Source organism: Capra hircus, chromosome 2 (assembly GCF_001704415.2).
Source record: "Capra hircus breed San Clemente chromosome 2, ASM170441v1, whole genome shotgun sequence".
NCBI lineage: Eukaryota > Metazoa > Chordata > Mammalia > Artiodactyla > Bovidae > Capra > Capra hircus.
In genome coordinates, this window is record NC_030809.1 from 28,697,843 (window position 1) to 28,724,316 (window position 26,474).

The 26,474-nt window shown below is 44.2% G+C and overlaps 1 protein-coding gene across 2 annotated transcripts in view; it reads left to right on the forward strand.

Moving 5' to 3' along the window:
- Positions 78–26,474, forward strand: part of NHEJ1 (non-homologous end joining factor 1) — a 90,434-nt gene continuing 64,037 nt past the window's right edge. The window contains exons 1-5 of one of the 2 annotated variants that reach the window (XM_005676555.3): positions 78–317; positions 3,433–3,704; positions 4,625–4,837; positions 11,616–11,754; positions 12,687–12,745. In XM_005676555.3, the coding sequence (XP_005676612.2) occupies positions 3,528–3,704; positions 4,625–4,837; positions 11,616–11,754; positions 12,687–12,745 (588 nt within the window). In that variant the 5' untranslated portion in view covers positions 78–317; positions 3,433–3,527. The remainder of the gene's footprint in view (positions 318–3,432; positions 3,705–4,624; positions 4,838–11,615; positions 11,755–12,686; positions 12,746–26,474) is intronic. The other variant, XM_018059284.1, reaches the window with a different exon arrangement.

Genomic DNA, 26,474 nt, shown 5'->3' on the forward strand with positions numbered 1-26,474 from the left:
GTATCCCGCATTGCAGGCGAATTCTTTACTATCTGAGCCTCCAGGGACGCAGGGCAACTCTAAAGTGCGCTTTTATCCTTCTACCTACCAGTAGGGCCCCTACCAGGGCCCCGGTAGCCCTCCGGCTCCGAGCACTCCAGTTATCAGCTCCCGGGGCCCAGATGCCCCGCCCACATCAGGCCTGGGCTCCGCCCCAGTGTCCCAAGACCCCACCTCCCTGTAGTGGGGGTGGGAAATGCTTCTACTCTAGGCCTTTTCGTTGGCGCGGGCGGGCCAGCCTGCCGCGGGGAGGGTGAGAGCTCTCTCGGCCGCTCACGGTAGGTGGGGTCGAGCTCTAATCCGGGCCAGGGCCAGGGCTAGGCAGCGAAAGACATCTCGGGCCCTGCGGGCTGGTCCTGGCAATAGCGCCTCCTCCCCACAAGTGTCCTGCCAGGAGGGACCCACGCGCGGCCAAGGTTCTGGGCCAGGCCTCCGGGGATGGGCGGGGGGAGGGGGGTGGTGGTGGTGGCAGGGGCCGCGCGTGCGCAGCTCGCCTCCCGGCCGCGGGGCGGGGTTTGTGGAGGTACTCCCAGCCGGCAACTTGCTGCGATGAAGCAGCCGGTTTTTGGCCTTGTTGCCGCTTGGGGAGTCCGGAGCCGCGCCTCAAGCAGCCGGCTCTGTAAAAATAGAAACACGGACTGGAAGGCCTTTCTAGCGAGGGCGAATGGAAACTGGCTGCCACCAGGCGGGGCTCCTGGGGTGGGGCTGTGGTAAAGGGAGGGAGGGTCCGCCCTCTCCCAGAGGGGTGAGGCGGGGCAGAGTCTAGCCCGGAAGGTCTTTGGCGTTCTGCTGTCCTCTGCAGGATGGCGGAGGAACTACGCCTAGAGGGCTCATCCCGACTCGCTTTAGGCAACCCCACTCCGCTGTTGGCACTCCGCTGTTGGCCCTCCACACTTCCCCTCCCTTCATTCAGTAATTGTAACAGGTGTACATTTGACTTCCCTCATAGCTCAGTGACACGACTGAGCGACTTCACTTTCACTTTTGAGAAGGAAATGGCAACCCACTCCAGTGCTCTTGCCTGGAGAATCCCAGGGACGGGGGAGCCTGGTGGGCTGCCGTCTATGGGGTCGCACAGAGTCGGACACGACTGAAGCGACTTAGCAGCAGCAGCATAGCTCAGTAGGTAAAGAATCTACCTGCAATGCTGGAGACCCGGGTTCGACTCCTGGGTCGGGAGGATCCCCTGGAGAAGGAAATAGCAACCCACTCCAGTATTCTTGCCTGGAGAATCCCGTGGACAGAGGAGCCTGGCAGGCTACAGACCCTGGGGTCACAAGAGTCGGACATGACTTAGCAACTAAACCACCACCACCACACTTGAAGCTAATATAATATTGTAAATCAGCTATACTTCAATAAAAAATTATTAGAAGAAAAGAAAAGAATAATAAACGGGTGAATCTGGTTAATGTGAAGTCATCCTGGAAGGAAATAAGAAAAAGCTGAGATATAGAGGCCTCAGAACTGGATGTGTGTGGTGAGAGCAGCTTACTCTAGGTGTGGTGCTGAATTTCTCAAACCTTTTTGGGGGGCTTGTTGACCCCCCCAGCTGCATTTTAAACTCCTCCCCAGCCCACAAAACACCATACAGTGTGAGGGTCTTGAGCATCCAAGCTTTCTAAAGTGACAGGCTCAGATAATCAGCCCAATTTTGATGACTGACAGGCTCAGATAATCAGCCCAATTTTGATGACTGAGAATGCACACTGGGGTGTGCCTAGAAAGGAGAGAAGGGCTTGGTGACTTGCTGTTTGTGACATACTTGAGGTTTGTGATCTTGGGCAAAGCGGGACTCTGGTCTGGTGAGGACTGGCTTCATCATTCCCAGATCTCCTCTGAGTAGGAATAGCAGGGGAACTGTGACTGAAATACCATCCTCCAGGCAGAAGGTTTTGAGGCTGCAGATAAAAGTCACAATATATGCATTTTTATTTCACCTGCCTAGTGACTGTACAAATTATGTTACAAGGCTGCACTAGGTTATGGTTGGAAGAATAATGGCTTAGATTGAGATGAAAATGACTGGAAGAATGGAGCCATGTTAACCATATTAATGAAATCCAAGGATTTTCATTGTTTTCTTTATATTCTTAAAGATCTGCCTCCCCCAACTTCAGTTTGTATTTATAGACTTTCATTATATCACTTTTTTTTTAACCCACAGGAAAAATGATCAAACTGCCTGTAAAGTAGCCACAGTTACTGAACATCTGTTAGGTTGAGGCTACACATTTAGTTATTGAAGTGGAAAGGCTGGTTTCCAGGATGTTCAGCAGGGCATGATATTGATGGCAGTGCCTTGGGTAGGGAGGTAGGCGATGAGGGAAGTGGAGTTATTTCATGGTCTCTACTTTTGCTATATTCTGTATCTTATATTGACTTCTTAGTCATTCAGGGTCTTTTTGAAATGGAGTTGGGGCTTTTCTCTTTGCTTTTGGACATGGAGTTATTAGCTCTTTATTTGACCATAACTGTGGACCTCTTCCCTCCAAATGGGTATATGCATGTATGCACAAAGTTCACGTATAATTCCAGAGAACTTACATGCATTGACTCTAGATTAAGAATCCCTGAGAATGTATCTATATTTAGGGAAAAATGTATTTAGAGGACATATAAGTATATATATATATGCATATAGTAATTTATGGAATATATATATATATATGTTTAGTGAATATACACACCTCTAGTATTCTTGCTTGGAGAATCCCCATGGACAGAGGAGCCTGGCAAGCTACAGTCAGTTCATAGGGTCGAAAAGAGTCAGACACGACTGAGCAACTAAACACACACACACACACACACACACACATATTTAAAATTCTGAGAGCTTCCAGAGTTTTGTTTTTAGATAATGATCAAATAATTCGAGTTTCCTGCTGATGACACTTAAGATGTTTTATAAAAAAGAACAATTTCTTCTCTTTTAGGAATTCTGGGAAAGGATAGCACTGACATTTATTAGGAATGTGATAAAGATGCGATCTTTATCACTGCCATCAATGATATCATGCCCTGCTGAACATCCTGGAAGCCAACCTTTCCACTTCAATAACTAAATGTGTAGCCTCAACCTAACAGATGTTCAGTAACTATGGCTACTTTACAGGCAGTTTGATCATTTTTCCTGTGTGTTAAAATGGTGTAGGTTTCCACAGTTTTACCATTGGAAAGCAGAAATTCTAGTACCCATTTATTGAGGCTTAAATGCCATAGAAGAAGGAGATATTTTACATCCTCTAGGAACTTAATATGAGAAAAAAACCGTCAAAATTCTAGATAGAATTTTAGTGATAGGAGGTAGTAAGACTGATGCTCAGCTTATTACATACCAGGAGGGTAGAGGAGAGGGGGAAGAAAGTAAATCCATTCCTTTGGTTTTCTTAGGATTTTCACGAAGCATATTTGATACAGAATTGTTTGAGTGGTGTCAGACCTGCAGGACCCTGGAGGCGCTTTGCTAAATTAAGACTCTGCTGCAGATGGAGGAACTGGAGCAAGGCCTGCTGATGCAGCCATGGGCATGGGTACAGCTTGCTGAGAACTCCCTCCTGGCCAAGGTGTATATCACCAGGCAGGGCTATGCCTTGCTGGTTTCAGATCTTCAACAGGTGTGGCATGAACAAGTGGACACTAGTGTGATCAGCCAGCGAGCCAAGGTAAGTGTGAAGAGAAGTACTGCTGTGGGTGGCAGGGGACATAACTTCTTCCCTAGTGAAGGTCAGGGAACATTACCATCTCCCAGCTTGTTGGCCTGTAGGTTGCCAAGGAAGGTCAAATCAGGATAAAACAATTGCCACCAGTGTTCTGCACTTCCGCCTCTAACCCTGGGATCTTTCCATATGGGTGTGGGTATATTTCTGTAGTGTATTCAGGAGAAGGAAGAATTGTGAAGTAGGCCAGAAATGTTTTCTTCTTTCCTGTTCTGAAGTTTTTATTTTCCCTCCCCTTCCTCTTCTGCCTACTATCTTCTCTTTTAAAAATGTCTTCATTTACATGGCTGCATCGGGTCTTAGTTGTGACATGTAGGATCTTTCATTCTGGCTTGAGGACTTCTTCTCTAGTTGCAGTGTGTGGGCTCCAGAGTGCACTGGCTCGGCAGTTTCTGCACACGGGCTTAGTTGCCCCTCAGCACGGGTCCTTCTCTTGCCCCTCAAGGTTCTGGATCTTCCCGAACCAGGGATTGAACCCTCATACCCTGCATTGCAAGGTGGATTCTTAACCCACTAGACCACCAGGGGAGTCCCCTGCCCACTGTCTTCCTGTTAACCAGAGCTTTCCTTTGCTGTTACCTATGAGAGTCCCAGGTGGCACTAGTAGTAAAGAACCTGCCTGCCAATGCAGGAGACGTAAGAGACTTGGGTTCAGTCTCTGAGATGGGAAGGGCCCCTGGAGGAAGGGAAGGCAACCCACTCCAGTATTCTTGCCTGGGAAATCCCATGGACAGAGGAGTCTGGTGGGCTGCAGTATGTGGGGTCACACAGAGTTGAACATGACTGAAGTGACTTAGCATGTGTGTACAAGGGAGTCAGTTTCCTTTTAGCATTCTCACTCTGTACAAACCCTGCTGTCTTTTTAGGAGCTGAACAAGCGCCTGACTGCTCCTCCCGAGGCTTTTCTTTGTCATTTGGATGATCTGCTTCGCCCGTTGTTGAAGGATGCTTCTTGCCCTGGCACGGCTACATTCTCTTGTGATCATGTGGAAGAGGCACTGATACTACGGGTGCGGAGTGAGCTTTCTGGCCTCCCATTCTATTGGAATTTCCACTGCATCCTAGCTAGCCCTTCACTGGTAAGTGCAGTTTGAACATGGGGTAGGGAAAGGGGTGCCAGCTGCTCCTTCTTCTCAAAGCTTCTCATATGAAGCTTTTGGTACTCTCTCTTCTTTTCTTTTTATTTGTAAACCCCATTTGAAATTCTTCTCCAATTAGAAAACTTTTCTTAATTAGAAAGAAGGCATAAAGTTTTCTTGACTGGTATTCCTTTCCTTATAAAAGGAGCAGAGTTTGGGTCTACATGCTTGACTGGGTATCTTTAGTCATTACTTGATTTATTGAACATTTATTAAGCATCTACTGTGGGCTAATTGTTGGGTGTTCAGATTTAAAACAATATAGCCTATTGGTGGCTCAGACAGTAAAGCGTCTGCCTACAATGCGGGAGACCTGGGTTCAATCCCTGGGTCGGGAAGATCCCCTGGAGAAGGAAATGGCAACCACTCCAGTACTCTTGCCTGGAAGATCCCATGGACAGAGGAGCCTGGTAGGTTACAGTCCATGGGGTTGCAGAGTCGGACACAACTGAATGACTTCACTTCTCTTCACTTTAGCCTATTTCTGGATTCATAATCTAATGAGAAGACAGACAAAAAGCAGGATAAAGGATGGTATATACGTTGATCAAGATAAGCTCAGGATGATTGAGAAATCTGGAAAACATTTTTGAAAAGATCTTCTGAGCTGAGTTTTGAAGATGAGTAGGAACTAATTGAAGAAAATGAAAAAAATCATTCTAGGCAAGAGTGCATTTTGAGAGGAGTGGAGGTGTATAAGTGTGGAGCAAGTGGGGGAACTTCATGACCAGAAAGTTGTGAGAAAAGAGGTAAACAATAACCAGATCTTGAAAGATTCTGATGAGTTTGGATTTGATCCCAAAGGCAACAGGGATTCATTGAAAAACTTTAAGCAGGGGTTTCAGTTCAGTTCAGTTCAGTTGCTCAGTCATGTCCGACTCTTTGCAACCCCATGAATCGCAGCACGCCAGGCCTCCCTGTCCATCACCAACTCCCGGAGTTCACTCAGACTCACGTCCATTGAGTCAGTGATGCCATCCAGCCATCTCATCCTCTGTCGTCCCCTTCTCCTCCTGCCCCCAATCCCTCCCAGCCTCAGAGTCTTTTCCAATGAGTCAACTCTTCGCATGAGGTGGCCAAAGTACTGGAGTTTCAGCTTTAGCATCATTCCCTCCAAAGAAATCCCAGGCTTAGCAGGTAATAGTCACTCACATTGGTTGATTTTAGTTGAGTTTATCAAAATTTCCACCTTGCTTTAGACAGAATTTTTGTTTAAAACCCCTGTACCTTTTTCTAAGTAACACCAGGGGGCACTGTTCCCTCAATAATGCTTGTTGTGGCACCAAAACATTTGAGCAGCTTTGGGGAAGCCCTCCCAATAGCTACCCTTATTTTGTATCACACAGCCCTGGAAATTCAGACAAGTGAGACTGGAGAGGCAGTTCTCATTGGAAACTTATGAGCTCTAATAGTTATTTCTTTCAAAAGAATATAGTAAAGGATACATGCATAATGATAATATAATGGAAAGTAATATGTTAAGAACACTTAGCTCTCCTAGGCAAATTTCTCTAGTCAGAGAGCGGCAATTTAAAAAGAGGCAGCAGTATTTAGAGTCGAATGAGTCTTGGTTGGCCATGGGGAGAACAATTTATTAATAATTATACTTCAAGATATATTATTCAAAGAAGAAGAATGCCATCTCAGGGAAACCCCTGTACCTGAGAAAGCTTTATAGGGGAAAATTTAGAACCAGTGGACATGGGCGAGGATGTAGGTGGATTCTGTTTCAGGCTTGTATGTGTCTGTGAGGTCACACAGTCATAATTTTTGTTTGTTACTCATTCTTGTCATAGCTCTTATTTAATTCTTTTTGAATGAGTAACTCATGCCAAAGGCAAACACTTCAAATGGCATTTAAGGGTATGTCATTAAGAAATCGATCTACTTTCTATTCCCTTCGCAGTCCCTCATTTTCCTTCTCTAAAACAACTACTGCTGTCACATTCTTGTGAATTCTTAAGGAAAGCTACATATATGTTTGTGTGTATGTATCTATACATTTATATATGGATATATGTATATATATGAATATACTCATACAGTCAGAATCAGATCTTTGGATATGTATGTATTTTCACAAATGTTAACATGCTGTTTGCAGTGTCCAGTACCTTGCTTTTTTCACAAGTTTTAGAACTTGGAAATCATTCACAGTAATACATTTAGAAGACCTGCCTTAATATTTTTTTAATGGCCACATAGCATTTTGATGAATGGATATATCAACATGTATTTAGTTGATCTGCTGCCAGTAGATGCTTAAACTCTTTCCATTCTTTTGTTGTTGTATGTAATAAACACCCTTGTGTTTACTTTTTCTATGTGTAAATGTGTGAGTAAATTCCTAGAAGTGGAATAACTGAATCAAGGAATACTTGCATCTTTAATAAATCGCTAACATAATGCTGTCTTGTCTTCTGGAGAGATTATGCAGTATAGCTCCTCCTCATCATACAAGAGAGTGACAGCTTCACTCTTCATACAGGGAGCTTCCCCACCTCCTCTACCACATGGTGTATTCACGTTAGTAATGTGTTGATAATAGTTTTCCTATCTCTGCAAGATATTATGGGAGATATAAAGCTTCCTAACACAGAGCCCATTTCCCCTTCTGGCCAACCTCTCTTCATCACCCACACCTTCCTACTGTTCAGTCTTTCTATTATCTAATCTAATTCTGTTTTGTTGTTGTTATCTTTTTTCCCAGTGTAATTCTTTTTTGGAAATAATTTTATTTCTCTGCTTTTGGCCACGCTGGGTCTTTGTCGCTGTGCCGGCTTTTCCGTAGCTGCGGCGAGCGGGGGCTACTCTTTAGGTGCGGAGCGCGGGCTTCTCTTGGTGGCGGCTTCCGCTATTGCGGAACACGGGCTCTAGGGCATCATGGCCTCAGCAGCTGTGGCTCGTGGGCTCTAGAGCACAGGCTCAGTAGTTGCGCACATGGGCTTAGTTGCTCCAAGGTACCCAGGTTCTTCCTGGATCAGGGATCAAACCCATCTCTCCTGAATTGGCAGGTGGATTCTTTACCACTGAGCCACCAGGGAAGCCCTAATGTAATTCTTGATATTCCATATTTTGAGTTTCAAATTTGTCACCTCTTTGGCAATTTTATGATTCCCAGGAGTCACATCCAAAGTTTGTTTTTTTTTTTTTTCCATAGTGGAAGGAGCACAGGGTTTGGAACCAGCAGACCTGAACTTGTAACTTAACTCCACCACTTTGACTACTTGTCTCAGCTTGGATAAGTTACTAAGTTTTTATGAGACTCAGTCTCTTCATCTGTAAAATGAAGATACCAATCATGACCTTACTACAGAGTTGTGAGGATTAGATAAGAGAATATGTTGCATTACTTGGCCTTAGCATTAAAGTGGACCTATGAGAGCAAATATTCCAATTCCGCAATTTTTTCTTTTTAAAAAAGACAGGGACCATGAGAGTACTTGGGGGTGAAGTCATTTTCACATCCAGGTATAGTTAGAACCAGGGTAGCATGTTAATCTGATTCCCAGTCTACTGTCTTTTTCATTAAATTCAAGCATGCTGTGTTTCATCTTGGGATTGATAACTGCTGTCCTGCTCTTCTGACTCATGAACATTTCAATGGGAAATCTGAAGACGTTGGGGAAAATTATAAATAGCTTTTCCTCTAGACAAGATTGGCAACTCCTGCTTCTATATCCACCACACTTCCTGACTTCCTTAGCTGTTGGGAGCTCTGTAAGGGCAGAGGCCTCGCAGGGTCAGAGCACATATTTGACACCCGGTAGGTATTTATTGAATTGACTTATTGAACTGCATCTTTCCATATGTTGCTGTCCGTAGATGAAGGGGAAGGAGTGTCCCTGGCCTATAGCACTTCAGCGTTTTTCCTTTTAGTGTCTGTGGATTTGCTTTGAAATCTATTGCTTCAGCCACAATGTCTTATTCTAATTAATTGATCTAAGACAGGGTTCAGCTAATGTTGAAATGAGTTATACCCTAATGATTCAGAGTGGTGTAACCCAACTCTGTGAAGTTATTTCAGAAGCTGAAATATTCAGTGATAAAAAGCTTTTAAAAAACGCTATATAGACATTGGAGTCCTATCAATAATTGAAATAATCACCACATTTAATTAGACATGGCATTGATTAAAAGCTGTTTCTCATCATGTTTCATGCTGTTTTATTTACTACCACTCAAAGGAATTGCTGTGAAAGTAACCCCCAGAGAAAGGTTGGTTATTAACTTTAGGAGTTTCTATTAGAGTGCTGCTACCAAATAGATGGTGACGCTGCTCAGTTAGCAGTAGTAGTTATTTTCAATTCAGCCCACCAACCATTGACTTGCTTTCAGATAAGTATTCACCTGTTTTTCCTCCTGGTTTCCCTTGAAAAAGTCCAAACTTAAAACAATTCCTAGGAAAGAGGGTTGAGTCTGGAACAGATACATTTTCCAAAAGCAGGACTTCTGCCACACTCTGAACAGTACTGCCTGGAGGTTTAAGTTCATACTAAGGACTGAGCTGGGAGATAGTACCTGGTTGGGGTGTGCTGTGTGATAGAAAGCAGGGACCAGTCTCTATGGCTGGACTTGACTAGTGGCCTCCCACGCTGCACTGTTACCCCTGCGTTTCTTGGATCCTGGTGCTGATACAAAAGCTGTTGCCATTAACCCCTAACCTCCCCCACAGCATCACACACCCAGTGTCTTCTCTTCTAGAAATCTGTCTGTAGTGAAAGATCTCTTCCTGTCAGTTTGAGCTGTGATACGCTTGAAGCCTTTAGTAATAAGTTTTACTAGAAAGTTAATGGAAATGCACACAGAAGAGTCTGAAGAATTCAGACTTCTGATCCTGGTCCAAATGAGTCTGGCTTGTACATCTTATTGGCCACTTCAGTACCTTTTCTTCATTTCAAGCCTGTGTGGGCTATCTTGCCTAAAAGTTCTCCTGTTCAGGTCTAGGGCAGGGATTGGCATACTGTGGTCAGCAGCCCAAACCTGGCATGCTGCTTGTTTTTGTAAAGTTATATTGGAACCCAGCCACCCCCGTTTATTACATGTTGTTTATGGCGGTTTTCTTGCTACAACAGCTGAGTTGAGTATTGTGGCAGGGACTGTATGGGCCACAGACCTGAAAATATTGACCATCTTGCCCTTATAGAAAAAAATTTGCTGACCTCTGATCTAGGGCATTTCTTCTTAGTGCCTCTTAAAAGAAACAATTCTCCTTGAGGGAAAGGAAAGGAACTTTCATGATACTTCCCAGGCATAAATGATTGAATTTAGCTATTTCTTTTTTTGGCTGGCTGTTGTACACCATGTGTAGGTGAATGGAATAGTTATTCTATATAACTATGCATTATCATATAAGCATCACCCTAGCTGCATTACCATATGGCCATGCTTGCATCCTTCTTTACCTCTGGTTAAGAGCAAGCCATGTGGAAGGCTAGCTTATTCCTTCCTAGGCTGGTCTTTCAGTGACTGGCTTGCTTCAGTTACAACAATGATCTTAGACTTTGCTGCATTTGTGGGGACAGATTGAAACTCTGGCCTCATTGTGGGCTGTTATCAGCCCTGAACATTCAAAAAGCTAAGATCATGGCATCCATTCCCATCACTTCATGACAAATAGATGGGGAAACAATGGAAACAGCAATAAACCTTATTTTCTTGGGCTCCAAAATCACTACAGATAGTGACTGCAGCCATGAAATTAAAAGATGCTTGCTCCTTGAAAGAAAAGCTATGACCAACCTAGATATTAAAAAACAGAGACATTACTTTGCTGACAAAGGTTTGTCTAGTCAAAGCTATGGTTTTTCCAGCAGTCATGTGTGGATGTAAGAGTTGGACCATAAAGAAAACTGAGTACCAAAGAACTGATGCTTTTGAACTGTGGTGTTGGAGAAGACTCTTGAGAGTCCCTTGGACTGCAGGGAGATCCAACCATCAATCCTAAAGGAAGTCAGTCCTAAATATTCATTGGAAGGACTGATTCTGAAACCGAAACTCCAATACTTTGGCCACCCGATCCAAAGAACTGACCCTGATGCTGGGAAAGATTGAAGGCAGGAGGAGAAGAGGGTGACAGAGGATGAGATGATTGGATGGCATCATCAACTCAATGGACATGAGCTTGAGCAAGCTCCAGGAGTTGATGATGAACAGGGAAGCCTGGCATGCTGCAGTCCATGGGGTTGCAAAGAGTTGGACATGACTGAGTGACTGAACTGAACTGATCAGCCCTGAAATGGCTCATAGTTAGTGTCTGGGTCTGATCTGACTTTCAAAGTTCTCTACTTTCTGCTGTTGTTTGTCTTCTGTTACACTCCAGCCAGCATACTGTTTTAGCTGGATCCACTTTCTTGAAGGTTACCTAGATCTTCTGCTTTTGTCTCTAAATTTTTGCTGAGAGTTGAGTCCACACTTACCTCTTATCACCTGTATCACAGCCTTCTTTTTACATCATGACTCGAGGTTATCTGTTCATGTGTGCTCTCCTTTATTCTTCCCATCCTCTTATCTGTGCCACAAAGAAAATCCCTGGACCTCTTTCACATACTTATTATTATATCTGTGTTTACATTCATGTAAACATGTTGCTTGCTTATAAAAATATAAATTCCTGTGAAAACACTTGTTTTTTTAGTATTTTTTCCTAATACCTTATACAGCGTTAGGGAGTACTTAATGTGTATCTGTTGACTAATTAGTATCTCTTTCATGGAAGGTCTCCCAACATTTGATTCGACCTCTGATGGGCATGAGTCTGGCATTGCAGTGCCAGGTGAGGGACCTAACAACATTGCTTCATATGAAAGATCTAGAGATCCAGGACTACCAGGAGAGTGGGGCTACACTCAGCCGAGGTGAGAGGACATTCTTTTAGACATCATGTGGGGTTTTTCATTTGTTTGTTTTAAATGATTTTATTTATTTATTTTTGGCTGTACTGGATCTTTGTTGCTGTGTGGGCCACTCACTAGTTGCGGCGCGTGGGGGCTATGCTCTAGTTGTGGTGCATGTACTTTTCATTGCAGTGGCTTCTCGTTGAGGAGCACAGGCTCTGGGGCACACGGGCTTTAGTAATTGCGGCTCCCGGGCTCTGGAGTGCAGACTCAGTAGTTGTGGCGCATGGGCTTAGTTGTTCTGTGGCAAGTGGGATATTCCCAGATCAGGGATCAAACCTGTGTCTCCTGCATTGACAGGCAGATTCTTTACTACTGAGCCACCAGGGAAGCCCAGGACATTCTTTGGGAGTTGGGTGGGGAGTGGTTGAAGGGCCTTTGGAACGGGGGAGACTCATTTGTATTAGGGAGGTGCTTCCCCGGGTGCTGGGTGCTAACCAGGAACTGGAGATTAGATGACACTTCTTTTGCTTCAAGTGTCTGGCTGGGGCCCAGGTGTCTAAGAGATGCTGTAACTGAGTCAGACATGCCCTAGGCAATGGCCAGGTAAGACTCTGGAAAGGGGCCGACAGCTGTACAAAATTGCATAAGGGCAAACATGACTTGGGACTTTAGAAGGCTGCATAGCTCCAACTTCAGATTAAAAATTCAATCCAACCTGTCTTTGTGGTGGGAAGACCTTTGAGTGCACATGCTGCCGCTGAACCCGTTGTCCTGGCTAATCATCCTTTCCTCCTCCTGCTTGTGCTCTTCTCCCACTGGATCGCTATCTCTGAATGTTGCATTTTTATCCTTTTCCCCAAGAAGTCCTGGGCTCTGTTCCCTTTCCATCTCACAGGTAGGGAGCTCGTTCTAAGACTCATATTTTCTTTCTGTCTCCCTTCTTGTTACAGATCGGTTGAAGACAGAGCCATTTGAAGAGAATTCCTTCTTGGAACGATTTATGGTAGAGGTAAAGTGTTCGTTATTTCCTTTCTCTATCTGCAACCTCCACTTTACTTCCTCTTTCCAGGTGCCAGAGTAGTGACTTGCATTTTGGGTATTGGGTTTGATTGCATGATTGAAAAATCTATTTTCTAGAAAAGTCACCTACAGAAAGTCTGAAAAGCTTAAGATGGAGAAGTTGGGGAGAAGTAGGGGGAAAGATGTAAAAGGTAGAAGTGGGCTGATTAACATTTGTAAAACATCTCTGCTGTAGTACCTAGGCATTTTATTTGGTATTCTCTTGGAAAGCTTGGTTGACCAGTCGCTAAATTTTTGCTTGTTGCGATTTGATCCCAGGTCTGGATTGTGGAGCAAGGGGCTAGTCATTACTTGTCCCCTTGTACATCCTGCAGTAGGGGATGGTGAAAAGCACAGTGCTACCATTTGGGGACGGTCTTGTGGGCGCAGTAGGCTGTGGAAAATCACAGTGTTTATGCAAGAGGACTGGCAAGGGAATGAATGGGGAGTAGATAATTGTGGCCTGTCAGAAGCTCCTTCCTAGGTTTCCCTTCTAAGGATTGAGCTTGGCCAAAAGAAACATCTATTAAATGCCAAGCAGGGGGAATATTAATAATAGTGACCTTTGATAATACCAGTCAATATTGATCTTTTTCTCTAACTCTTCTGGGAGTTGTTGGTTGTACAGTTAGTACCCTAGTATTATTGCACTATTTTCTAATTATACATGTTACCCAGGTTGGTACTTTATTGTGTAATGCTGTTATAATATTTATCATATGTATGGATTATTCATTTTTCTGTCTTGTCTTCTAGGCTAATTTGTCAGCTCCTTGTGGGCAGGGACTGTGACTCATACTTCTTTTGAACCTGAAATTCGTGCTTTTCACAGGGCTGGGCAACAGGCAGGTGTTCTTGATTCAGATCCTTCTGTCCTGCCTCTGTCTATTGACTGAGCAGTAGCTGCATGATGCTTGAGGTCTTAACAGTGAGAACCAAACATGTGAACGGAGCCCTCAGTCCCTCTACTAAAGCGGTTGTAATTCTGGAGGAGGAGAGATGCATTGCTAAGTCTTGAAGCAGAACAGGTTTTAGGTATTCATGGGGAAAAAGAGACCATTAAACCAAAACTTGGGACAGAGAGATTTCCTAGGCCCTTTTTCTTTCAGATAGCTTCTCCTGTCTATAGGTTTATGTATTAAGGAGGTTAATGTAGGCTGGTATGACATGCTTGTTCCATGCCTCAGCCCCTTAGTCAAACAATGTTAGGGTTATTCTTAGCTCATCAGGGAGGTGCCTTCCTATCTAGTGCCTGCATACCTATTCAGCTTGGTTTCTCAGCATTTTTTTTTTTTCTGTATATTTTATGTGTCAGCCATATAGAATGGCTTTGAATTGCCAAAAATGCTGTTTTCTCTCACCTTTGTGTCTCTGCACACATTGTTCCTTTATCTAGAATGCCCAACGCTCTGGTCTTTTCTGGCTTGTGAACGTCTATTAATCTTTCGAGTGTCAGCTTCAGCTTCTTCCGGAGACCTTTACAGACTGTCCTTGTAAAGATAATCCTTCTTTCCTGAGATGATAGTGCCTGGGTTCATGCCTCATTATAGCTTCATAATGATGTTGTTTGTATGCTTGCAAAAGTATGTCTTTTTCCACTGAGCTATGAACTCTTTGCTTCTCGGCCTTTTGGCTGAGATCGCAGACGGTAAAGCATCTGCCTACGATGTGGGAGACTCGGGTTCGATCCCTGGGTTGGGAAGATTCCTTGGAGAAGGAAATGGCAATCCACTCCAGTACTATTGCCTGGAAAATCCCATGGACAGAGGAGCCTGGTAGACTACAGTCCATGGGGTCGCAAAGAGTCGGAGACAACTGAGCGACTTCATGTTCGTGGACTCTTTGAAGGGCTTCCTTCCCTGGTGGCTCAGATGGTAAAGCGTCTGCCTGCAATGCAGGAGACCCGGGGTTCAATCCCTAGGTTGGGAAGATCCCCTGGAGAAGGAAATGGCAACCCACTCCAGTATTGTTGCTTGGAAAATCCCATGGACAGAGGAGCCTGGTAGGCTACAGTCCATGGGGTCGCAAAGAGTTAGACACGACTGAGAGACTTCACCTTCACTTTCACTTTCATGGACTCTTTGAGGGCAAGAACCATGTTGAATGTGTTTCCATGTTCCCAGCACCAAACATAGTGCCTGGAAGTAATAGGTTCTCAATGAGTTTGTGGGTAAATATGTTGATAAACCTATGCTAGAGGGATTTTATGAAAATTGTGGCTGTGTGGGCTGTGGATCCAATGTTGCTTGTTAGACTCATATTCGGGATCTTCAGTTTTTCTTCTGATTTACTTTGTGGCTTTGATAAATCACTTCTCTTGGAGCCTCTATTTTCTCATTTGTAAAACTGGAGGCTCATTTCACACTATTGAGGTGGGGGGAACACTGTGGAACTGAATGAGAAAGCATGTAGAAAACAGGTGTTAGCCCAGGAAGGAGATTGGTGTTTTCGAACCAACTGCGTCAAGAATACTGGTCCTCTAGGTTCTGGGTGGATCACATCCAAACTGCATAGACTTGTAGAGTTTTATTATATCTGGAAAAGATCTGAGAGATAGTAGTAGCTTTCCATTTCATAGCTTAAGAAATTGGGGCTCAGGGCCTTTCCTGGTGCTCCAGTGGTTAAGAATTTGCTTTGCAATGCAGGGGATGCAGGTTTGATCTCTGGTTGGGGAACAAAGATCCCACATGCCATGGAGCATGTTGCAACTAAGACCTGTCACAGCCAAATAAATAGATAAATAAAATAAAAGCAATTGGGCCTCAGAAAGGTTAAGTGACTTGCCTAAGGTCATATGGTGGTAGCTGTAGGTTTAGGACCATCCACACTTCTTGACTTGTAGTCTAGTATTATCCCTATTTTGTTTTGCTGCTTTTACTGGTCGTACACACAAATTAGAGGAGAGTCAAGGGCTGGGATAATGTTGAATTCTTATGACCTCTGGGACCACTGCACTGTCCTCAGAATGTCCTACAGAGCTGCTAGAACTGAAAGATTTCTTCCCAGGACTGCAGCATTTCTTATGGCCACTGCATCTTTTCAGCAACTCTGCTTGCCTGGGTCCTACAAACAGGACACAGAAGGGTCATAGGGTCACTCAAGACTGAGCTGAAAGGATGTGCCATCAAAATAAGCAACATAGGAAGATAAACAAACTGGGGACAGAGAGCTCGGGATGAAGGTGCAGGGGCCAGGGCCGATGTCAGAGGACTGTGCGGTCAGTGCCTGGGGTCTGTTTTCCTGGTTCTCACTGGGACAGTTGCTAGGCAAGAGGCCATCGAGATAGGGTGCAAGGGGCAGTGGATGGGAGGTTTCTAGGACACTAAGTCCAGGAAAAATATTTAAGGATTGAACAGGGGTTACCTCTCCATATTTAGACCTTTTGTTTTTCCTCTTCCCTTAAGAGCCTGACTTTCATTTCCAGGGAGCCCAAAGGGGCCAATCGATGGTGACCTAACTAGAGGAGGAATCCTGGCAATGCCCATTCAAGTCAGGGCTAGCCCTGTTCTCACAGAGGGCAACATCTTCACGTAGAGCATTTCCTAGGACAAGGGGCTGAGAGGCCCCTTTAGGAATGGTAGCCCCGTCAAGGATTTGGGGGCTCTGACTACACACCAGTCAGATCGGTGTTGAGGAGGAAGTTTAGGATGAGTGGGCTGGCATGGCCCTCGCTCAGCAGGGTCCACTGGAGGGAGTTCCTTCTCCCGGCCCTGTCCGTGCCTTCCTCTCTTCATCTGGTTGCCATCAGGCTGTGTGGCTGCTGGCGTGCTCTTTATTTATTTATCCCAGTGTAATGGGGTGAGGAGGGAGCTGGCCTAAGGCTGGCATTCCGAGGCCATGCCACGAGCCACAGGCGGTTTGCATGGGTGTGTGAGTCACTGGGGCTGCCTGCTGCTGAAACCAGAGGCAGCCGGCTCAGGGACAGCAGGCAGCCCAAAATAGAGCCCCGCCCTCTGCAGCTGGCAACCCCTGGCTGGGAATCAGCCCCGGACTCCGAAACCTGGGCAGTTGTGTGAAGTTGGCTTCCTCGGGGAGTGGAGCCTTCTCAGAGATAGAGATTTTGCAGTTCTTCTTCTCTGTCTTCAGTGGAAAATATATTCAGCATAGAAGTTACTCCCATGACTGCTTTCTGAATGCCTTGTCAGACTTAAATAATCTGTTCCATGTAATTCCTTAATCAATTTCTTTTTTGTTTGTTTATTTTTTTCCACTTCTTTAAAAAATTTTTTTCTTATATATATTTTATTGAAGTAGAGTTGACTTACAATGTTTCAGGTGTACAGCAAGGAGATTTAGTTATATATTATTTTTGAAATTATTTTCCATTATAGGTTATTACAAGATATTGACTATAGCTCTCTGAGCTATACAGTAAACCTTTGTTGCTTGTTGCATATCTATTTTTTAAAGTAGAAATCTACCATTCTATTCATACTAAGTCAAACAAGTGGAATCGAACATCATAAATTTTTTTAGTTAGGCAAATATTCATGTTTTCTATAATATATATTGCACACATTATTTATAAATATGTATACAAAGGCTTTTCTACCATGCTTGATAATAAACTTTTTATTTTGTGTTGGGGTATAGCTGGTTAACAGCGTTGTGAGAGTTTCAGGTGAACAGCGAAGGGACTCAGCCATGCACATAGATGTATCCGTTCTCCTCCAGATTCCCTTCCCATCCAAGTTGCCACATACAGTGAGCAGAGTTCCATGTGACCAATTTCTTTTATATAGTTCTAGTTCTACAGCTATAATTCACATTGATTTGATTCAGCATCCTTAATGCAGCCATGTCCTTTGTGTCTTGTCTGGCTTTAGGTAGTATTTTCATCCCTTGTCTGGTTTCAGCCTGATTCTAGAGCAGAGACCTCAAGCTCTGAAGATCTTCATGCCTGCTCTTACGAAGCTGGAGCTTATGTCAAAGACACTTGGGGAAGATGAGGAGTCCTTTCACCTGAAAACTGCTCTCCTGTTAAGTTCACAGACAACTTCTGCTTGGTTTCCTTGGCTGGCTCTCCATCCTTTCGCTGGCCCTCACATGCTAGTGTTTCCCGGGGCTGGTAACCCTCCATCCTCCTACTCTTCACTCTCTCTGGTGATCTCATCCAGACCCCAGCTCCAGCTATCACTAGCACAGCCCTGAGTACTGGTTTTCTATCTCCATTAGGTTTCAGGCTCATAGTTCTTTCTGCATCTTTGACATTTCCACTTGGATGCCCCACAGGCAATACCCTAAACATGTACAAAATTAATCATCTACTGCCCCAAACCCAGTTCTTTTCTATATTTCTTATCTTGGGGAACTGTACCACTATCTGTTTAGTTTTCTAAGCTAGAAACTTGGGAGTTATCCCCTCTTCTCTTTGTCCTTACTTTCAGAGCCTAACTTGTTAACCCCTTAAACATTTTTTTAAAATTTCTTTGTTTTGGATGCCCTGGGGCCTTCTTGCTGCGCACAGGCTTTCTCTAGTTGTGGCGAGTGGGGGTTTCTCTCTAGTTGTGGTGCATGGGCCTCTCATCATGGTATCTTCTCTTGTTGCAGAGCATAGGGCTCCAGGGCAAGCAGCCTTCCGTAGCTGCATCCTGTGGGCTCAGCAGTTGCAGTTTCCGGGCTCTAGAGCACAGGCTCAGTAGTTGTGGCACACAGACTTAGTTGCTCTGTGCCGTGTGGGATCTTCCTGAACCAGGGGTCAAACCTGTGTTCTGTGCATTGTCAAGTGGACTCTAAACCACTAGACCAACAGGGAAGCCCTTGTTAACCCTTTTTTGAATCTACTCTTCTTCTCTGTTTCAACTTCCATTGCCTGATTAGCCATCGTCTGCCCCATTTTTGGTTTGACCGTGTCACAGCTTCATAATTTGTCTCCCAGTTAGTACTTATTTCCCTCCAGTTGGACTGGAAGTTATGTCAGAGTGGTCTCTTTGAAACAGAAACCTGATGATGTCACTCTCCTGCTTAAAGTCCTTAACTGGTTCCCAGTTGCCTGCAGAAAGTGAAAGTGTTAGTCCCTCAGTCGTGTCGGAATCTTTGCAACCCCATGGACTATATCCCACCAGGCTCCTCTGTCCATGGGATTCTCCAGGCAAGAATACTGGAGTAGGTTGCCATTCCCTTCTCCAGGGGACTCTTCCTGACCCAGGGATCAAACGTGGGTCTCCTGCATTGCAGGTAGTTTCTTTACTGTCTGAGCCACCAGGGAAAGTTCAAACTCCTTGCTGCCACACAAGATGGTTCATGATGTGGTCCTGCTGACTTCTTCAGCCTGACATTATGTCTTTCCCCAGTAGCACCCCGCCCTTTCATCACGTTCAAGTATTGACAGCTTCCTGTCCATACATCTCGTGATCCATTAGCCTGGTAGTCTCTTCTTTCTTATCCTCATGACAATCTCTTGTTCAGCTTTCCCAGCTCCGCACTGGTGTCATCCCTTTCTTGAGTCTCCCATGACAATTTTTCCCTCTCTCAGTCTGCTCTCCAGGCATAAGTACACTACCTTGTTATCCCTACAGCCCCTTGTACTTTTTCTTTTTGACTATACCACGTGGCATGTGGGATCTTAGTTCCCCAACCAGGGATCGAACCTCTGCCCCTTGCAGTGGAAGTGCAAATCTTAACCACTGGACCACCAAGGAAGTACCAGCCCCCTGTACTTACCACTGCTGTAAAATTTGTCAACAGGGAGGATGTGGAAATGAAAAGGAAGGGTAAGGAGGCAGAGGACAATTGAGTTGGCTGATCTTTTCTTATTTGGGTTTTTCCTTTAGAATGCTTGTCAATTCCTTTTCCTTAGTATACTTTCTTAACGTGGCTTCCACAGCATGATACTCTCCTGTTTTTTCTGTCTCATGGGTTGTTCCTTTTGGACTCTTTTTCTGGTTCCTTTCCCTCACCTCTTAATGTTGGAGTGCCCTAGGACTCAATCCTTGATGCTCTGATCTTTTTTCTCTCCTTTAGTGATCTCATCTAGTCTCATATCTTTAAATATCATTGCACTGATGAATCTCAAATTTAGTTTTCATTCTAGACCTGACCCCCAACTCCAGACTGCCTGCTCAACATTTTGACATGGAAGTCCAATAGAATCTCACCTTTAACATGTCCAAAACTGGACTCCTAATCCTAACCCTCAAATTTGCTTTTCTAAAACCCCCTTCTCATGTTGATGGAAAGGGCTTCCCAGGTGGCGCTAGTGGTAAAGAACCTGCCTGCCAATGCAGGAGACAGTAAGAGAAGTGGGTTTGATCCCTGGGTTGGGAAGATCCCCTAGAGAAGGGCAGGGCAACCCATTCCAGTATGCTTGCCTAGAGAATCCCATGGACAGAGGACAATTCATAGGGTTGCAGAGTCAGAAACGATTGAAGTGACTTAGCATATCTAACACAGCACGTGTTGATGGAAGCTTCATCCGTTCACTTCATAGAGCCAAAAACCTTGGAGTCCTCCTTGAGTGAAATCTGTCCTTTTCCATCCTATATCCCGTTTATCAGTCTTGTGGCTTTACCTTCAAAGCACATCTGTAATTTCACCTCTGCTGCTACTACTCTTGTCTGAATCACCAGCATCTCTTACCTGAAGTTTTACATGAACCTCTTTATTCGTATCTCTGTTGCCACTTCTTCTCTCTTCTGGGCCCATTACCAACAAAATGATCTTATTAAAACCAGATCCCATCATGATACTCTCCTGCTCAAAGCTGGCTTCACATTTCATTTATGGAGTAAAACCCAAAGACCTGATGATGGTCTGCAAAACCCTACATGGTCTGGACCTCTCTTCCCTCTCTGCCCCCATCACTTCACTGAAGCTACACTGAACTTGTTGCTGTTTTTCTACATTTTGAGCATCACCTCCTTTAGGCGTTTATATTCCTATTCCCTCTGCCTGGAATGCTCTTTCTTCAGGTATTTGTATGGCCAAAACCCTCCCTTCTTTTCTGTCTGTGTTAGTTATCTATTGCTGTATAACAAATAACTCCAAAACTTCGTGGCTTAAAACAACAAATATTTTTCCTCTCACACAGTTTTGAAGGTTGGGAATCTAGAAGTGGCTGGGTGGGTGATTCTGGACTCAAGAGTTTCTTCTGAAACCACGAGTCAGGATCTCAGCTGAAAAGGCCGTCATCACAAGGGGCTAGAGAATTCATTTCCAAGCTCTCCGATGTGACTCTTGGCAGGGGGTGCCATTTCATTTCCACATGGCTTATCCATAAGGCCACTCACATGACACGGCTCTGGCCTCCTCCAGAGCCAGTAATCAGAGAGGCAGACTGGGAGACCAAGACCAAGAAGGCAGCTGAAGTCTTTTTATAACTTAATCTCAGAAGTGACACCTCCATCTTGACACCATCTTGCTATATTCTTTTCCTTAGAAGTGAGTCACCAAGTCCAGGTCACACTCCAGGGAAGGGTAATTGAAGGGGAGTGGACTTCCCTGGTGGCTCAGATGGTAAAGAATCTGCCTGTAATGTGGGAGACTTGGGTTAGATCCCTGGGTCAGGAAGATCCCCTGGAGAAGGAAATGGCTACCCACTCCAGTATTCTTGCCTGGATAATTCCATGGACAGAGGAGCCTGGCAGGCTACAGTCCATGGGGTTGCAAAGAGTCAGACACAACTGAGCAAGTAACACTTTCATGTTTGTTTCTTGAAGGGGAGGCATGTCAAAAAATGTGTAGACATATCTACATGGACTACAATCATGTCCTTGTTCAGGTGTCACCTTCTCAGTGGGTTTACCCTGATTATACTATTTAAGATTGTAAGCCACACCCCACCCTTCTGCACCTGGCACTCCCATTTCACTTCACCATGCTCTTTTTATTTTTTCACCATAGCACTTATATTCCATATTAGCATCAACTTTATTTTATTATGCTTATGGCTTATGGCCTATCTTCCCCCTGCCAGAATATTTAAACTCAGTGAAGACACGGATGTGTATTTTGTGCACTGGTTTATCCAAAGTACCTAGAACAGTGCTTCCACACATGGTAGGCACTCAGGCAGTATTTGTTAATGGGTGAAGAAGTCACATCTTCTCACTTTTCCTTATTTTTACTGTCTTATGAATAGTAAACCATGAGACCATCACCTTTTGGTAGCCTGAGACTTAGACAGTACTGCTATGAACAGATGAGTAGCTTAAGGAGAGGACCATTGTCAGATTCCCGTTCTAGTACCTGCCTTGTTTCCTTGGCACTTAGTTTACTGGGACATAGTCTCAATCTGGGGAAGTATAAACCTTGAATCTTTCATTATTGAGAGATCCTCTGTGTGTGTGTGTGTGTGTGTTAGTCACTCATTCATGTCTGACTGTTTGCAACCCCTTGGACTGTAGCCCACCAGGCTCTTCTGTCCATGGGATCCTCCAGGCAAGAATACTGGAGGGTTGCCATTCCCTTCTCCAAGGGATCTTTCTGACCCAGGGATTGAACTCGGGTCTACTGCATTGTTGGCAGGTTCTTTACCATCTGAGCCACCAAGGAAGCCCATTGAGAGATCCTAGAACCTCTTTTTTAAGAGCCAGTTAAGAAACTAAATATCTCAAAAACCAAAGGAGTAAGAACCTGACAAAATCCTGGAAGGAACATTAGTCATAGAGCCCGAAGTAAGTTATTAAGTTTCTTCCTTCTTCAGCATTTCCTGTCTCTGGGCTCTGCTTCCAAGTTTGGAGGGGCTGCTCCTCTGCCGCGTTTCTGCTCTTCACTATGCAGAGGAAGACATAGCATTCAGAGGACGTTTTTTCCCATCTCCTTCATGGGCATCGTGAAGAAGGGCAAGTCTAGATGCATGAGAACATCCCCCCTATGACTGTGTGTGTCAGTTCTCTGATCCTTGCAGCTAGTTTGTCCTTATAGAATTCAGTATTGTGCATGTGTACTATGCCAGGTCCTATGAGCATAAATGATGATGTTGCCATCAAAGAGCTCACTGTGCTTAATGAGTGGTTATAGGGGCCACAGTAGTGGAGTGATTGGAAAAAGCTTCCTGTAAGAGATAGGACTTGAACTGGACTTTAGTTTGTTTTGTTGTTTTTTTTTCCAAGATTTTCCTAGGGAACTATGTGAAAGAGATTTTAGGTGGGAAACACATGGACAAAGGATGTAAGTTAACAAGCGTGGGTGAGGATCGGTAGAAAATAAAGTTAGTAAGGTAATACTTGAGTTGTGGAGCAGGGGGCTTAGATGCTGGCCTAGAAGATTGGTGCTTTGTGCTCGTGGTAAATATTTTGTATTTCTTTTCTGCCTGTAATCCATTTATTTACCCATTTCAGTCCAGTTATTAACATCTGTCATTACATGTAGTGATGTTCAAATAGGGGCACGTCTCCTAGGAGGGAGATGAGGCGCTTCCTGCTTGCAGTTAACTACTGTTACAGAGAGTGGGAAACCATGGGAAGTTTTGACTGTATAAGTGACATATGAAAGTGATCTTTTAGGAAGATTAGGCTGTCAGTGCTTTGCCTATGTGATCTGAAGAATAGTGGTGCCATTGACAGACTGGAAAAATCATGGGTGGGGCTCAATTAAATCTAATCTTGGGCCTATAAAGGAATGGCTTTCCTTATTTAAAACACAAGTCCACCAGTATTTGAGGTCTGGAATTAAAATCTCCAGGGAGGCAGGGATGGCCGCACATGTTTCTCGGCCATATTTCTTCTCAATTTTGCCTTTTCTTTGGGGTTTTCTCATTGGGATTCCTGTAGTCACCCTCGAGCCCTGCTATCAGGGCTCACCACTTCTTTTTGTCCCAAGAATGTATAGAAAGGTCTCTGTTTATTTTTCTTTTACAAAGTTTTATAAGGGCCTATACTTTCAAAAGGAAATGTATTAAAAATATGAAAAAAAAGAACCACCAAAAATCAGAGGGAAAAACTAAAAGGAAATTGTTATAGAAAATACAGTGGGTTAAAATTACTCATTTCCAGAAGGTAGGCTCTCTGACTCTGGGAATCCCAATAGTGAAGGGCTCTGTCACTTTTAAATTCTCTTATCTCGAGTGAAAATGTAGTCTCTCAGTAGTGTCTGACTCTTTGCAACCCCATGGACTGTAGCCCACCAGGCTCCTCTGTCCATGGAATTCTCCAGGTCAGAACACTGAAGTGGGTCACCATTCCCTTCTCCAGGGGATCTTCCTGACCCAGGGATCGAACCTGGGTCTCCCACATTGCAGGCAGATTCTTTACCATCTGAGCCACAAGGGAAGCCCTGTCTCATCCTAACACACTCAAACCCAGATGACTGCATGGGATAGGTATAGTATAGAAACGTGTGTCAGACTGGATAAAAGACAGCAGGGTTTGTAGGGGCCTGTGGGAAACTAGATGGTGCACATCTAGATACATCGAGACCCAGCCTGGCTGACAGTATAACAGACACTGCTGCCCGGGCTGGGCATTTCGCTTCATTCAAAGGAAGTTACCCACTCTTCTAAAATGAAAACCACTTTTTTTTTTCTGTTTAGCTTTGCCAAATCGATTTGGTTTTAACCTCTGGTCTGAGAAATCCACTTAGTTCAGAATTGAGTCATGAGGCAATGATCACTGATGCCTTATTTCTGGCAAATATTGAGTCTTTTTAGGCCTAACCTATAAGCTTCATAGGCTTCCCAGATGGTGCTAGTGGTAAAGAACCTGCCTGCCAATGCAGAAGACATAAGAGACATGGGTTCGACCCCTGGGATGGGAAGATCTCCTGGAGGAGGGCATGGCAACCCACTCCTGTATTTTTGCCTAGAGAATCTCATGGACAGAGGAGCCTGGTGGGCTACAGTCCATGGGGTTACAAAGAACCAGACATGCCTGAGCATTCACAAATACAATAAAAGCTTCACATACCTCTGGAACATCTTGCCATGATTCACACAGTTGAGTTTCTCCCCTCATCCCCTAATAGAGGAACAATTTCATAAAAGTCCATTCATTTCAGTATGACCACTTAATGTAAGCCTTAGCTTGTTGAAAAAATAGTCAATGCCTTATATATAATCAGTTAATTAAAAAAACATGAGATGAGGATCTTTTTAAACACGTTGAATTTAAATTGATTATAAAACATAGAAGTGAGAATGTTCAGGAAAAGAGTTAAAAGAAATAGAGTTGAAGCTTAGGTTGGTAAAAGGACCCCTAGAAATAGATTTGGGACTATTCTACAAAGGAGCAGCATTTGAAGGCATTAGAATGGAAGCATCTTTTACTGGGAATAGCATGGAGAAAAGAACAAAAGTCCAGTGATTGAGATTTGGGGAACAAATGTAATTGGAAGGTTGCAGGAGCTAGTGAAGAAAATGTGGGTGAGATAGGAAGGGAATCTGGGTAGAGGAGTAAATTAGTTAAGGAAAGGGAACTAGCAGTTATCTAATACATACTGCCTGTGCTAGACACAGTGATAGGTGCTTTAGCTAAGGTATAACTTTTAATCCTTACAACAAACCCATGAGGTTGGTGATATTATCCTCATCTTAAAGAAGCAGAGGCTCAAAGGCTAAGTAATTTGCTGCAGGTCACTTCAGGTCATGGAATTTGTGTCATTTTTTTTTTCAAATCCCTTGCTCTTCCCATCACTGGGGAGGGGATCCACTGTGCTACACACAGGAGAGAGGCCAGACTGACTGCCCGAGGAAAGATCGTCATGCTGTTCAGGATCTTGGGTAACATCAGCAGATTAGAGGCAGCTAAAGAAGGGTTGATTGATATGACGGAGACAGTGAATATAGAACTTTCACTGGGAAGTTTCACAGTGAGAAGGTAATGAGAGCCAGCTGGAGAGCTAGAAGTGGCCTAACAACCTCTCTTTTTAAGATGGGAAGAGACATATGTGTTTGAAAACAAAGGATAAGCCACTGGAGAAGGAAACATTTATGCCGGTGACGTGAAAATGACAGTGTGAAAGCAAGGCTCTACGGAGTGGAGCAAAGCGAGGGGTTAGGCCTTCCTCTGGGATTTGCAGGTGGAGTGAAGGCACAGGTGATATTTTGAAGATTGGGGACTTGATTTCTGCCTATTTCCATCTTCTTTCCCCAGGAGACATAGCCTTTTCATCTAGGAATTTTGCAGTTCTTTCCAAGGGCATTTAATTCTCCTAACTTAAAAAGAGCATCAGATGGTTCTATGATGTTTCTGTAATGCCAGAAATAGTGAAACGGACAGAAGTCAAAGTATAGGCTATATTCTTTCCCTCGTCTGAGCTCCCACAATGCTTTGTATCTTTCCTGTGTCGCGTCTCACTTTGGCTTTGTATATGAGAATTTCTATACTTATCGCCCCTTTTAGGTGATAAACTCCTTCAAGGGCAAAACTGTCTTGCTCATTTTGTTTCCCTTCTGAGTCTACAGCAGTGCCCAGTAGTAGGAGTTCCAAAATAATGAATGCTTGTAGCTCAGAGGTCTTGGCATTGGAGAAGTTTCTCCCGTTGTTCAATGTCTCTGGTTATAGAAATGAAGAGAAAAAACAAAAGTATCAAATGAATTACCTTTAAGCTTTGCCTGATCTATAGACTTTATAACTTCAGCCTTATACCCATGTTCTCTTATGATGGCTTTTGCTTGTGGGTGAAACCTCTTTTGGAGCCACAGTGAAACATGAGACAGGGAGGCCTGGCATGCTGCAGTCCATGGGGTCGCAGAGTCGGATATGACTGAGCAACTGAACTGAACTGAAACATGAGAGTGAGAC